General features: G+C 36.5%; 1 protein-coding gene across 3 annotated transcripts in view; it reads right to left on the bottom strand.

Moving 5' to 3' along the window:
• The window catches only part of IL1RAPL1 (interleukin 1 receptor accessory protein like 1), a 672,166-nt gene that overhangs the window by 299,464 nt on the left and 356,642 nt on the right, over positions 1-16,060 (bottom strand). For all 3 annotated transcript variants that reach the window (XM_039714530.1, XM_039714531.1, XM_039714532.1), the window contains exon 3: positions 11,481-11,760. In XM_039714530.1, the coding sequence (XP_039570464.1) occupies positions 11,481-11,760 (280 nt within the window). The remainder of the gene's footprint in view (positions 1-11,480; positions 11,761-16,060) is intronic.

The raw sequence follows: 16,060 nt of genomic DNA on the forward strand, positions 1-16,060 counted from the left end.
TTCAGCTTGAAAATGAGAAGACTCTGAGGGAACTTTCTAGTCTCCTTGAATGGAGCTTCAAAAAAGATGGGGAGTGACTTCTTCCATGGGCAGATAGTGATATGACAAGGAGGAATGGTTTTAAGCTGAAAGAGGGTAGGTCTAGTTTAGGTATTAGAAAGAAATTCTTTATCCAGGGGGTAGTGAGGCACTGGCACAGGCTGCCCAAAGAAGCTGTGGATTCCCCATTTCTGGAAGTGTTCAAGACCAGGCTGGATGGGGCTCTGAGCAACCTGGTCTCGTGGAAGGTGTCCCTACCCATGGAAAAGGGCTGGAAATAGATAATCTTTAAGATTCCTTCCAGTCTCCGAGATTCTATTATTATATACAAAGAGATATATCTTCAAATATTGCACATATATGCATATTCAAATGTATATGTATGATGAGCATAGTTGAGCAACTAGGGATGTGTGTGTGTGTGTGTATTAGAGTGTGTATTTACATGCACAAACTAGCTCTTGCAATAAGTGAAAAAAGTGAAAAAAGGAGCCCTTCTGTAGCATTAATCTTGATTAATTTTCTAAATGAAGACCAAATTTAGCACTCAAATGCTGTATCATAATGCTTACTACATTAAAAGGCTGAATGAAGATTACCGACATCCTTGACCTTTGATAATCTTCTCAGCTTTTGCAATACCATAAAATTTATTTGGTCACTCTCATCACCTTTAAAATTAGCACCACCAGGCTATACTACTTTGACAGATGGTAATACTAAGCATGCACCAAATATGCAAATGTAATTAGTTTCTCTCTATAGTGGGAATATCTGACCAGTATTATATTCAGTGTTACAAATAAGTTCTGTATGTTAAGTCTGCCTGTAAGCTTTAAAAAACTAAAGCAAATTTATTTTTTTCATACTACCATCAATTCTGGATATATTTCCTAAAAAAATTACACTTTAATTATTCTATATACACCATTGGAACTGAATAAACAATTATGAAATGGAGTCTTTGCAAGCATGGGTCATTATTTACCTCTTGCTTATGTGTGAACTCTGATTTTATGATAATAGAACAAGGAAGTGAAATATTTTAATCCAAATTATTTATGTGTTATAAGATGTCATTTTATTACTTCTTGCATAAAATCTGGAGTCACTTTGAGATCTCATATGACTTCTCCAAGTACTCTACTCTCTTCACAATGATCTATTGAATCAAGTGCATCAGCAATTCTTTGAAAAACCAGCTATTTTGACATTGCCAGACTCAGCAAGTAACTTGCTTTTTTCATGCCCTACATTTCCAAAGCAATATTTCATTATCATCAGTACCAGTATTTTTTTTCCTCCAGTTCCCTCCATACTCTCTCTTACTTGTGCTTTTGACTAGGAGCCAGAATTCCTATAAAATTATTTACTAGATGGCCAAAAATAAAAAAGAATCTCTTAGACATATTGAAAAACTTCAATGAAATTATTTCATTAATTAATTAAATTTTGAATTGCAGCTTACTTATTTTTCACTGCTAACATTACCACTCTTTTCTTTTTCATTGATTTTGTTGTGACTACAACAAGTTTCCAAATGTCCACCTGATTTGCATCTGAATTTTCCTGAACACTTCTCGTCACAGGCATGAAATAAAAAACCCTCCAACGATTTAAAAAATAAAAATTCCTCACCATCACATGCTTTTACATTTACTCAATTTTCCGTAGCACACACAAACAAACTGCTAGCAAAAAATTAAGCCTCAGATTGAAGACTTGTGATGAAGATGTTTCTTCTTTCTTTCTATATCAGATAAAGATGATATCTCAGCATTTTTTTTTTTTTTAATAGAGGAGAAGATTGAAGAGAAGGGAAAGAGGGATGGAGGCCTTCACCTTTCCACTCTTCTTTATGCTGGGAACTACACAACCTCTTCTTCATTACTGGGAACATTGGCTGCCTGTTTCGGCATTGTGAAGGAAGAGAAGCAAGGGTCAGAACAAGGACCATGGAAGAACTTCTCAGTGCTTCTAGCACTGCTTTAACTCAGTGCTGGCCTGGGGGAAATAGCCCAATTGCTGTGGGAAGTAGATGTTAATGGAATTGTTCCAAAGACATACTGAAAACACAGCACCTTCTTCCCAACTTTATTTACTCTTACCGTAGTGGGAGCAGAAAGTAGTCAGTAGGCAAATTCTCTACAGTGTCTCTGATGTATTAGTAGCCCCTCTGGGTCATGACACACACCCCCTTTTCAGAATGAGTCCTTCTGGAAAAGTCATGAAAACATCATCTCTCTTCACCAGAGATCATCTAATATTTGATACTTCTGGGACCCTGATTAATACTCACAACTGCTGCTTTTCTTTCCATTTTCTAAAGGATGAATTGTAATATTTTTTGTCAGAAATCTTGGAAATACTAAAATAATTACTAAAAGACTTATTTGTTGTACTGATGGCTTTTAGGTCAGTCTGGTAAATTTTGTAAGCATTAATCACTATTTTAGATTTGAATTTCATAAAAAATATCTCATAATAAATTAATTCCATTATTTTCTTGTATTATATACTCATCCAGTAAGTTTAATATTTTAAAATACCAGCTTCATGCCAAAGCACTAAGCACAGACATATATCCCTTGACTTTTATATCAGCCACTGCATTTCAGTGTATGTGATGGAAACACACAAAGTTAATTTATTTTAGAATGCAGTTTACGGCATTTCAGTTCTGTCATCCACTTACATTCATACACCTGTGTGCTAAATCTAAACTCCTACTGTAGCTGTCAGTCTGCCTGATGGAGCCTAGAAAATGGTTTACAAAAGCTCATTTTATTTACCTTGGAGTGGGTGAGTAGTGGCATGTGGCTTACCCAAATGTATCCCACATTCAGCCTCCTCCAGATCTAGTGTCAATATGTCATTCCCTTGGAAGTGTCCTGGAAATGCTCCTAGAGCCTCTAAAACAGCATTAGACACCTATCCCTGTATAATGGAATCAAATCTTAGCTCTATTTTAACAACAGTTAAATTGCCTTCTGTCCTGAGAACAAGGAGAATTAAAAAAGGAAACAACTGACATGCAGCTTTTTAGAACCTACATGCTTAAGCTGAATTTGATGTCCACAGATAGCTTATATACAAAGAGGTAAACACTTGCAGGGCAGATTCAAAATACAATATTAGATACTAAGAGCAAACTTAAATGACCAAATAGGTGGCCCATATTTCTACTTGCAATACAACTTGATTGTTTTGAATTCTGAGAGAGGAAAAAAAAAGATCTATTAAAATTTGAAAAAAAATTAAAAACCACTGTTTTGAAAATGAATGAAAATAATTTTAGTTCTTTGCCTTTTTCTTCTATTTTTTGTAGCATTGTGAAGAAAACAGATCCTTGACTTAAATATCTATCATATGGAAATATCTTTATTTGTATTTTCTCTTTCTCCTGCATTTGCTAAAGAGTCAGCTGTAAAGCCATTTCTTCCATTCTGTTGCAAGTTTTTTTTTACTTTTTCTAAGATGGATGAAGTCAGATGCAGAGTGTAACACAGATTAAATACTGCCTACTCTTTAACAAAATAGAAACTATGGTTTTTACTATGAACAAGGCAGAGTAATATAACCTGACTATCTGTTAGGACTTTCTTCTCCTAAATTACATAAATAAAATCAAACATCATATTCATATTTTACTATTTTGTTGAAATGAGATCTGAAGTGTTACTTTTTTAGTCAGAATTATTAACTTAATTGTGATCAGAAGCACCTTGACAACCAAAGTACAAATCTAGTTTGCTGAAAGTGCTCTTAAGGAGAAACTAACAACCTCTAATAAACAGTGGAAGCAATAGTCAAACTGTTATTTGTTACAGTGATGTATTTAGACAAACATCTCAACAACAAAAGAATTAGCAGTAAAAGAAACTGGATATAACATAGAAGGCTTTTCTTTAAATATTTTTTCAAGCATTATTTACGCCACTCCTATAAGTTCAGAGCTGTTAAAATGAAATAATAACAATACCTTCTGCTCAGTCAAATACACTAATTCCTTCTTTTCCAATATCAAAATTCTTCCCCTATTCTCTGAAAGTATAGGCATTTACTATTTTCCCCTCAGTAAAAATGAGTATGAGTCTTTATAAAAGCCTTTAAGTCTTACATAAAAGAATTATCTGGACTAACCTGTTCAGTTCTAGCCCATCAAGACTCCTCATCTATTCATGACTCCACCTTCTCTAAGGGTCATATTGCTCCTTTTTCTAATCATCATCATGCTTGTTTGCTTGTTTTTCATTGTTGAGTTCTCACTCAGCCAAGCAAATAGCAAACACGCTGGAATTTAGATTTATGTATAAATTATACCAACTCCACAATGAGATGTACCCAGCACTCACCTGTTTATCTCCTCAGCATTATGTATTTGTTTTGTCCTAACACATGTGGAAGGTGTTTATCATGCACAATGAAGATGCTAATGTCAGACAGCTGACCTGCTGCAGCGTCAGGACAGGGGAATGGAGAATGAGTAGATTTCAATCTCCTGACTTTCAACAAGCATTAACTTCAAGTAAATCCCACATTTATTACTAGGAGCAACTGTTTTTGCCATCTGTACAGAGCACTTAATGTAAGCTCCAGCTACCCAACCTGTATAAATTCCTAATGTTAGCCCGAAGGCTTTTTCAACTCACCAAGCCTCTCTAAATCACAGTCAAAAATTACATGGATATCTGACTAGCCTACCAAGCTTGCATTTGAAAAGGAGATGGAGCAAACACAGGAAAATAAGAGTCAGATTCCTTGTGATGGTTACTATTTTCACAAAAAGAAAAGACCTTGGAAAAAGCTTACAAAACTTACAAGGTTACAAATGGCATGTAAAAATAATGAAGGCACAGTTAATTGCCCCTATGCTCTCTACAAACCAAGTGACCACAAAGGCAGGGACTAAGGAAAGTCCATCTCATGTGTTGACAAGGTTCTCCTAAACGTGCACACCATTTCAAGAGGCTGTCAGAGTTGTTGTTTTCTTAGAACCATAGGATTGCTAAGGAAAAGACCTCCAAGATGCTTGAGTCCAACTCTTAATGTAGCACTTCCAGAGCCACCACTGTGCAGCTGTGTCCTGTTGTCCTATCACTTGTTACCCAGGATAATGAGTGGTGATACTGTCTTAAAGGAATTAATAGAATAACAGGCTCTTCTGAGACTTCCTTCTTTCTGAGTGTTGCTAGCTCACTTGGTATTTCTTTGAAATCTTATTCTCTTAAGAAAGCTTATTTCTCTCAGCCATTGTCAGATTCCTTTGTCAGTAATACACATAAGCCTAACCACAGATCTCATGCAGATCTAGGGAACACCATGATTACAAAGTCTAACGACAAATTATTTTAAGACTTCATTTTCAGATACTTTCTCCCTTTTTTTTTTTTTTTTTTTTTTGGGGGGGGTGGAGTTGTTTTGTTGGTTTTTTTTGGGGGGTTTAATTGACATTTGATATGTAGTTGTTATATGAATGCTTACTCTTTTCTTAAGATAATAATTTTTAAAATCTCTATATAGAAATGAAGATATTTATAAGCATATATAGCCCAGATAAAAGGCCCTTGTTGGGTAAGACAGATTTCAAAAATGGTTGGAACCCAGAAATAGCAATTCCCATTTGTAAACATGTTTTACATTATTCAAGATGATGAAGAAATGATGCTTCCACCAGGTTTATGAAAAATTGATTCTATTTCTTTTCTTTGCTCACCATTTCCTTCAACAAAGCAAAGATTTCCTTATACATTGTGCATTCAAAATTTCTGACAATTAATTAAACAATTGTGAATACATGAAATATGTAAAAATATATATTCTGTTTAAATTGAATAGGTAATTTAACACATTCCTACTGTGGATGGTTAGCCTTCATAGAAAAGAAAGCAAGAAAGAAAGAGAAAATGAGAAAGCAAGAGAAAAAGAGGGAGGGAGGGGAGTTTTTACTAAAAATAATTACACGTTATTTTAAAATTCCCATTTATTATTCCAGATTTGTTTAAATAATATCTATGTGTTGGTAACAATGCACATTCATTTAATTGTGATTATTTTAACTATCTGTACAGAAATTAACAGTTAAATAGTTATATTAATTGAGCCATAATTGACATGATTTGACAAAATTATATCTTTAAAATTACAGAAAACCAATGCTTCATATTTGAAGATGACACATCCTATCAAAAAAGATAAATTTATGCTACCTAAACCTAAAATTAATTTTCAAATGATGAAGATAAAGAACTACTTTTTTCATAAATTCAACAATCTCACATTTCTCAGGGGAAAAAAACCAAAACTATTCTATATTGTTATGGTGATGGTTTTCAAAGATAGTTTGGAAGTAGTTTTAAGTGACCTTTTTTTGAGAATATTAATATTCTGTTATTTAAAACATGTCTATTGTATTATATTTTATTTGTCAAATAAAAAAAAATATGTACTAGCAACTATATAGCAGGGAAGTTATGTGATTCAACAATATAATACCTGTATTTGTGGATGCATGTACATATCTATGTGTAAATATAAAACCAGAAAACACAACTGCTATGAATTTGAATAGTGATATTTTAAACATGGCTAAACAGCAAAAATAACAGCTGATCTTAAAAAGTAGTTAGAAATACTGGTACATTTGAAGCCTCTACCTTCACACATGCAAGACTATAGCAAGGGAAATGAAGCTAAATGCAAGAATAAATAATAATCTGATTTCCTTCCTTCCTTCCTTCCTTCCTTCCTTCCTTCCTTCCTTCCTTCCTTCCTTCCTTCCTTCCTTCCTTCCTTCCTTCAATTCTGTACACTTCACACTATGTCACACTTTAGCTCTTTGTCTAAGTTCTTGTACTGTGTGTTACTAATAGAAACAGTTAAGCATAGTGAAGCAGGTGTTCAGGTTTTTTTACCAACTGGGGACAAAAATAGATTTGAACAATCTCTATAGATGCTGTTATTCCCAGTTTGAACCTTGCTGTCATCTGAATTTGAATCTTCAAAGCTTAATATAACTAAATTAATTATAGGCAGTATTTTTATGGCAAATAAGTACCTAAAGATGTTAAAAATTGAGAAGGTTTTTTACCTATAATGTAATTTGTAATGCTTTATTTAAACTTATATTGTTATCTCTATCTATCTGTATCCTAAGCATTCTTTATAGACACTCTAATGTTTCTGAACAAGACTTGTTCATATGTATTGTTCTGTACTAAATGTTACAGCTTAACAAAGCAATTAATGTTCATAAATATTAAACATATTCATAAATATAAATCATGGCTGGATGGCTGGATCCCGAGGGTCATGGTGAATGGTGCTACATCCAGTTGTTGGCCATCACTAGCAGGGTTTCCATGGTTCACTACTGGGGCCAGTTTTGTTCATATTGTTATGGATGGTTTAGAAGAGGGCAATGAGTGCACCCTCAGTAATTCTGCAGATGACAGTGAGTTGGGCAGAAATGCTGGTCTGCTAAATGGCACAAAAGCTCTGTGGAGAGTTTGGGACAGATTGGATTGATGGGCTGAGGCTGACTGCATGAGGTTAAAAAAGGTGAAGTGATGGGTCCTGCACTTTGGTCACAACAGCCCCATGCAGTGGTACAGGATGGGGAAAGAGTGGCTCAAAAGCAGCCCAGCAGGAAAGAATCATGGAGTTCTTGGTCAACAGCCCAGGTGACCAAGAAGGCAAATGGCACCTGTCCTGGATCAGCAATAGAGTGGCCAGCAGGAGCAGGACAGTGATTGTCCCCCTGTACTCAGTGAAGGTGAGGCCATACCTCAAATCTTATGTCCAGTTTTGAGCCTCTCACTGCAAGAAAAACATTAAGCAGCTGGACCATGTCCAGGGAAGGGTTGTGGATTTGGTGAAAGATCTGGAGAGTGAATTGCAGAATGACCTGGGATTGTTTAGTCAAAAGAAGAGGAGTTTCAGGAGAGATCTTATCGCTCTAAAACTATCCTAAAGGTGGTTGTAGCCAGGTGGGGGGGCTGGCCTTTTCTCCCAGGCAACCAATGACAGGACAAGAGGAAACAGCCTCAAGCTGCACCAGAGGAAGTTCAGGTTCGACATCAGGAATAATTTCTTCACTGAAAGAGTAGTTAAGCACTGGAATGGAGTGCCCAGGGAAGTGGAGTCACCATCCCTGGAAACATTCAAGAAAAAACTGGATATGGTGCTTAATGCAATATTTTAGTTGATGTGGTGCTCCTTGTTGAAATGTTGGGTTCTGTGATCTCTCTGGAGATCTTTTTCAACCCAAATTACACTATGATTCTATGATTCTAAATCACATCAGCCACAATCTTCACTAAGACCTAACTACAGAACTCCAGTTCCACTGATCTGTGCTGATATTTTGTTGGGCAACTATTAGAGACATTGTAACAGATGTTTTCAGGCAGGGAAGGAAAAGAATACATGAAAGAAGTGTTCTCTTGTTAGGAACAATATTTAAGCTATTTTTGAAACATTAAAGGCAGAATTTTTGACAGAAACTACTTATTCTTTACTATTATACCAGGTGCATGTAACATATACATAATTTCTGGGAACTGTACTTGAATATATACATTAACTCTTAGTGCAGCTTATCCAGCTACATTCACTGATATATGATAAATAACAAGGCACCCTCTGATGTGACATCCCTCTCTTCATCACGGGGGATGTCTAGGAGTGATCCTATCTTCTACCACCATAACCATCCCTTTCCCATTCCTCAGGTGTGGCTCTGGGATGTGGTTCTGACCAGCAGCAATGCAGCCTGCACCCCAGTGGAGCAGAGTGGTCTAGAGTGACAGTGTTGGTGTGGGAAGGAGCTGCAGGGAACAAGACTGAGCCAAAAGGAGCTGAGCCCAGAGCAATAGAGTGGCAGCACAGTGTGACATGAAAAATTTATCTCTTAGTGGTTTGTCCATCATTGTTTTCCATTGTCTTGGAATAGGGGCAGGGAAAGCCATCTGTGGGAAGCTCCCACCAACTTGTCTTTGTTTTGAGAGCACACATGGTGCTGGGCACAGGAACAGCTGCCATCTCATCTTTGTGTGGGGAAAGCCACAGGGCGCAACCTAAGGGGAGTGGTACCTTCTTGTCTTTGTCCTGGTGGCCACTCAGAACCAGGTCAAGGTGTTAAACACCCTTTGAGTGTAAACACTGTCTTATGTTGCAAGATTTGGTTGGGGGTGTGTATTCTTTTGCCATCTGTTAAAAGTGGGGCAGTTTTCGTCTGTTATGGGCCATATGTTAAAACAAGGTGGGGTAGTTTTCTTTGTCACTTCCACAACCAATCCTCCCTCCAGGAGATATCTTCTGTTAATGGGCCATTGAATCTCACTGCATTACCGATAAAATTACATCATCCCCTTGGGAGATGCTCCACCCTGTGGGAGGAGCCAAGCCTTCCTACCTGGATATAATCTGGCATTTGGAACGCTACAAGCAGCCTTCTCCACTGGATTCCCAGAGGAAGGCCAGGTCCATGTACACTACCACATTTTTGTAGAGGATCACTGCTTCAAAAGAACCACATCTGTCACTCCAGGAGGACTGCTACCAACATCCTGATCAACAGGGTGTCAAGTCATATTCTGACTCTGTCAGTGTTTTGTATTACTGTATTTTTTTTCCCTAGTAAAGAACTGTTATTCCTACTCCCATATTTTTGCCTGAGAGCCCCTTAATTTCAAAATTATAGTCATTTGGAGGGAGGGGGTTTACATTTTTCATTTCCAAAGGAGGCTCCTGCCCTCTTTGGAAGGCACCAGTCTTTTCAAACCAAGACTAGTACCTTTTTATTTGTTATTAATATTGCTGCTAATACTGTGCATTTCTTACTCCACTGCTGTTAGCTTTCAGTAAACGGTTATCTCAACCCATAGCCTCTGCCTTTGCCTCTCTCTTGCCAAAAGGGGTGGTGGGAAGAGGAGCGGTTTATTTGTAGGTCTAATTTCTGACTGGTAGCAAACCACTGCAGTAGTTTAAAGCACATTAGAACATGGTCCTACCTACTTCCAGATTAAATAAAAATCCATGTATTAAAAGTCATGAATACAGGTTGAGATGATAAATATAAAGTATGTCTGAGTAGCTAAATTCAGCATTTACCTGGAAATTGCAACATAATGTAATTAAGTTTTTCTTTATATAAACAGAGGTGATTAATTACAGCATTTTAAATAGCATTATGGAATAATTGACAAAACTGCTTTCATTTTCATGGCTACTTTTACACGCTTATCAGAAAACATTAATCCAAATATAACTAAACATTGTCTTGAAGGAGCTTAATTTGTAGGTTTTTGTGGTTTTTTTTAAAGAGAACTGTCATAATCAGAAAAACTATGTTGAATCTGCTATTGGACAAACAATGTGATATGAAATGTCTCACAGCTTATATAAAGAGTTTATAGAATAATATTTTTATAAACATATTATTTAGTAAAAATCTCCTTCAGCACACACAAGCCAGAGAGCAATCTGTGTTCCCCCTCCCTCTATCCAAGACAAAAAACCAAAACCAAACAACCAAAAAAAGACCCAATTAAAAAAAAAAAAAAAAGAAAAAAGAAAAAAAGGTGGTTGACAGTAAACCTTTCCAGTTGCTGATAAAAAAATTTCCACATTTTTCTTGTATCACTGTACTAGCTGCATTGTGCATTCCTTTTCTAACTACTCAATTGCTCTACACTTTCCTTTTGAGTCTTTGTGTTGTGTATTAACAGCAAGACCACATTTACAGTTATCCAGACAGAGAGAAAAAGTGTAAAGGGCTGGAAAAATATCTCTGTGTAAACCATATTAAAGATGCAAAAAGAAGCTGAAACCTGTTGCAGAAAGCAGAAGCAGAATCCAGTCCAGTTTCTGGTGATAAAACTTGATGAATCAGAAGTTCAAGTTTTTGGAAGATATCTGGCACACAGCTTCTATTATCAGGTTAAGCCAGATGTAATTCTAAAGGATGCATGTAAACATGCTGAAATTTCACCTTCTGTTTTCCTTGATGCAACTACTTTACATCAAATAATATTTTTTTTACAAAAGAAAAGTTGATTCAGTTAAATAACTTAATGAAATCCACATAAAATTAAATCTGAATGTAAAAACAAGTAATAATTTTTACTCTAGGGTAGTGATTCCAAGAGTGAAACCAGAATCAGAGAAAGGAACAGATATTTATTCATCCAGTCCCAACCACCTTATAAATTTTAGATTTTGTTATAAATGACTAAATTTATATAAAAGCAAATTTAATATGTTCAAGACATTTAATAGCAATTTCTAGTCAGGCTTAAAAAACCTTCAGGGAAGGGAATGCCAGGAGCAGAAAAAAAAAGGACACAGTCAGAAAAATTTTCTTTGGCATGAAAGTCTCACTATTAAGAGCCTTGTTTCATGTTCGGTAAATTAAAATGCAGTATATTAAAATATAGTACCTTATAACACATGCATAGAGCCCGCTGTCTTGTACCAGTGTTGGTCTGAACCAAATGGAGTCTTCTTCTTTGCTCATTCTGGTTCCATCAAAAGCTATAGGTTCCTCAAAATCTCCAGGTCCAGAGCTTTTGTACCACATCAAACTAAGTCCAGCACTTTGGGCTAGGGAGTAATTAGCTCTAATATATCCATAAAAGAGTGCACATTTTATACGAACAGGTTCTCCCACAAGAACTTGATATTTCTTGTAATCCACAGACCAGTCAGTGCATCCATCAGCTACAAGAGAAGAGAAAATGACAAGAGATTGTCAAAGGCTTTGGAGAGCATTATTCACAAAGCAGTCTTTATCGTGGGAAAGTATTGTATTTGAAAAAAAAGTCCATTGAGGCACTAGCAGTATGCTTTTTATCCCTGAAAAATTAACTTCATTTTCATGCTGTTTATGTCTTGTCTATAGTGGACAGAGCTATTAGGACATATATTGCTAAATGTTGATAATCTCTGAGCAGTAACTGAGCAATTGCTCTTTTATCTTTTGTGCAACTCCAGCATGACCAGTTATAAAATGCTGAAGTGAAATTTGTGCAACACAGAGGGCATGTGGTTCACAGGGTGTCACCATCTAAATTGCATCAATCAGATATTTTCAGTGTTACCATGTAAGTGAAAGTCTCAGAAGATATTAGGACAAGGAGCTGTGGTCTGAATCATATAGTAGGAAAGTCTGGCATAGATTTGAAGGAGAATAAACTGTCTTTACAATAAGACCAGATGCACAAAAAGTTACTTCTAGGAAAATTACTATCAATAATATAAATGGATTATTCAAGAACATGTTAAATAGATCTTAGTTGGAATTCTTGACTTTCCACCATTTGTAATTTCCATTACAAATTATGATTATTAATGTTTTCTTTTTTTTCCTGTTGAATAATATCAGCCCTTACCAATACTGTCCCACAATAACTACTCATCAGAAAGCAAAACTAAATTTATTTGACATGCTGAACCCCAGGAATATAACTAAACCCCAAGGCCAAAAAACCACCAAACTGACACCCTCTTCCCCTGTATTTTTAGTTAATATCAAAACAACAAAAGTAAAAGACCTATTTTCTACAATGCCTTCCTTAACAAAAGTTTATATTTTTTAAAGCAATTTCAAGCATAAAAATTCACCTTTAGGTTCATACACTAAAAAACTCAGTGTCCAGTCTCAGCTATTTAACTAGGCCCCAATCCAGTCAGTAGAAAGCAATGAGTACATCCCAGTGACAACTTATTTCTTCTTAATACTATGTCTCACATAAATATTTTGTCTTTGAATTTGACACTTTATTAACTTTAAAAGAGCGCAGATAGCTAGATAGCTATCTTAGAAAATCAACTTTTGAAAAGCTCTATTTTCATCCTAGAATTGTACTGACTTTAACAGAGAATTCCATCTACTGTGCAAGGTAATGCAGTATTTGCACTTTAAACTTGGACAATATTTTTATCTGTTACGTGGGAGAAAAATATACTAGATAGTGATTTATTGAGTCCTGTATTTGCCACAGTACTTATTATACATTTCAAAATAAGAAAGAATCAGACATTTTCACACATCCCTGTGTAAGCAATACCCTAAGTTGATCCAACATAGAAAGATGGGGCAAAAGTGAATGAATTAGAGTGAGTGAAAATTTAGAGTGAATTTGCATTGTGAACAGAATTCACACAGAAAGATATTTCATATATCTTTGGACTGTGTCCTCCTGCATTTACTTTTATGGCCACGAAGGGAAAATAATATGTCCTGTTCCAATTTTCCTACACAACCGTTCCTAAAAATTAGTAAGTGTTTTTACAAGGCCCTAATAAGACTTAGTTGTACTCATCCATAAATTGAAGTGAATGGAAACAAAGCTCACTCTTCACTTCCCCTTAGGACCAAAGAAACTAACTTTCATGTATTCCAAAATTCAATTACATCTTTTATCATTTCATTTTTACCTCTCTGAAAAAGCATTCTCTCTCACCTGACTTTATTTCTCTCTGCTTCTAAATCCCAATGCCAAAAATTAATTAACAGTCAGCTCTAAGCAATGTTAATTTCATTATATAAGTTACCAGGTAATAACTTCTTCATCATGCTTTATCATCAGATTGTAATCTTGCTTTTCACTGCTTAATTTAGCTAGTACACAATGGTTTACATTATTAGTTTGTTAGTTATGTCTTCTCTCTCAGGATATTCAGTCTAATGGTTCCCAATTCCTTTTACTTGCAGAATACATGAGAATACATTGCTGAATAATACAAATTCAAGCTCTTTGTATTGGATGAAGGATTAACTATGCAGGGTAGATGCCAGTGGCTTTGTTTCAGCGTGATATTTTTCATAAGGGACCTTGGGGTCCTGGTTGATGGCAAGTTGAGCCTGAGCCAGCAGTGCTCTGGCAGCCAGGAGGGACATCCCTGTCCTGGGGCATGAGGGACAGCATTGCTGGCTGGGCAAGGGAGGGGATTGTCCTGCTCTGCTCTGCACTGGGGCAGCCTCACCTCGAGTGCTGGGGGCAGTGTGGGGTGCCACAATACAGAAAAGACATTCAGCTGTTAAAGAACAGCCAAAGGAGGGCAGTGAGGATGGTGATGAGTCTAGAGGGGAAACTGTATGAGGTCACTTGTCTTGCTTAGCCTGGAGAAGAGAAGACCAAGGGGAGACCCCATTGGGGTCTTCAACATTCTCATGAGGGGAAAAAGAAGGGCAGGTCCCAGTTTCTTCACTCTTGTGACCTGTGACAGGACTTGAAGAAATGGCATGAAGCTCTGTCAGTGGAGGTTTAGGTTGGATATCGGGAAACTGCTTTTCAGACAGTGGTTGGGCACCTGAACAGGCTCCCCAGGAAAGTGGTCACCGCACCAAGCCTGACAGAGTTCAAGAAATGTTTGGACAATGCTCTCAGGCACATGATGTGACTCTTGGGGTGTCCTGTGCAGGACCAGGAGTTGGACTCTATGATCTGATATGTGCCTTCTAACTCAGCATATTCTATGATTCTAGAAAAGTCTGCTAACAATCATCTGATTTATCTATGTATTTACTGAAGTATTTATTCATTTTTTGTCACAAACCACATCAAAATGTCCCACCAGATATTTTAAGAGAATATCTACTTGTCCTGCATTCAGCTGGGAGAGATGTAATTTCTTTATAGTAGCTGTTACAAGTGCTGTGTTTTGGATTCAGAACTAATGAGCTCACACCTGGAGTGCTGTGTCCAGCTCTGGGCTCCTGAATACAAATGATATGTACAGACTGAAGTGTCCAACAAAGGCTCACAAAGCTGATTAAGGGACTGGAGCATCCCTGCTATGATCACAGACTGAGAGCTGAGACTGTTCCGCTTGGAGAAGGCCTAGGGGGGACCTTAGTAATGAATACAAATACCTGAAGGGAAGGTGCAAAGAGCCAGGCTCTTTCCACTGGTGCCCAGTAATAGGACAAGAGCCAATGGGCACATATTGAAACACAGCAGGCTCTTTCTGAACACCAGAAAACACTGAAAACACTTTTTTTTTTTTTTTTCTGTAAGGGTTACTGCAAATTCACACAGGAGGTTGTGAACTCTCCATTCTGGTAGATATTTAGAAGCCAGAGAGACATGGTGCTGAAAAACCATTTCTAGGTGGACTGCATGACCTACAGAGGTGTCTTCCAACCTCAATCATTCTGTAATTCTGTACTCTATGACAGTTACACTCAGTGATAACCTTAAGGAAACATATGTCCTCTTCTCAAAGTGGTCGTTGAATGAAATGAACATGAGACTGTTTCTCTTCCTGTTTTCAGAAATATTATACCAGTTAAACCGCCAACACTGACATTCAAGTCGCTTAGAACTGTATTAACCTTATTACAGCTGGAAGGCTTAATACTTAAAAATCTTCCAAGAAATTCCTCACACTCAGCCAATGTGCTAATCTATGTGAAGGTGCTAATTCAATTTTGTCAGATATAATAGAAAATCATCATTCCCATCATAAGGCACACTGTGATATTTTCTGATAGCTGATATTTCAGGAGATAACTGTCCATCTCTGCATAAAACGCTCCCAATTCCACAGTAACTGAGAAACATAAACAGAAGCTTAAAACCACATAACAAAAAGGAAAACAGACTGTCATGTCCTTAAAAATAATACTGTTAACATTCAGATGATGAGAGAGCATGCATGCACCATAACCAGCACTTTCTATATACATGCTGTATGTGGTGTGTAGAGCATGCATGCTTTTTCAGTCTAGAAAAACTTGGATGTATCAAAAACTAACTAAAAGCCCAATTTGTAGATTCCTTGAAGAACATAAAGATACATTTTAAAAGACCCAAACATAAATTTCATATTCATATATTTGATTTTTATATTGACATTACTACCTTAAAAATGTAACATATTTACATGTTAAATGTGTGCTACTGGCTTTGTAAATAGGGACAGAAAACAACAAAGGTTTAATATTCATTCAGATTTTTAAAGATTAAATAAATTGAATATTTCTAGTCAGTTTCATATTGTAACTGTGTCCATT

This window comes from Passer montanus, unplaced genomic scaffold (genome assembly GCF_014805655.1).
Source record: "Passer montanus isolate IOZ18808 unplaced genomic scaffold, ASM1480565v1 scaffold3, whole genome shotgun sequence".
Lineage (NCBI taxonomy): Eukaryota > Metazoa > Chordata > Aves > Passeriformes > Passeridae > Passer > Passer montanus.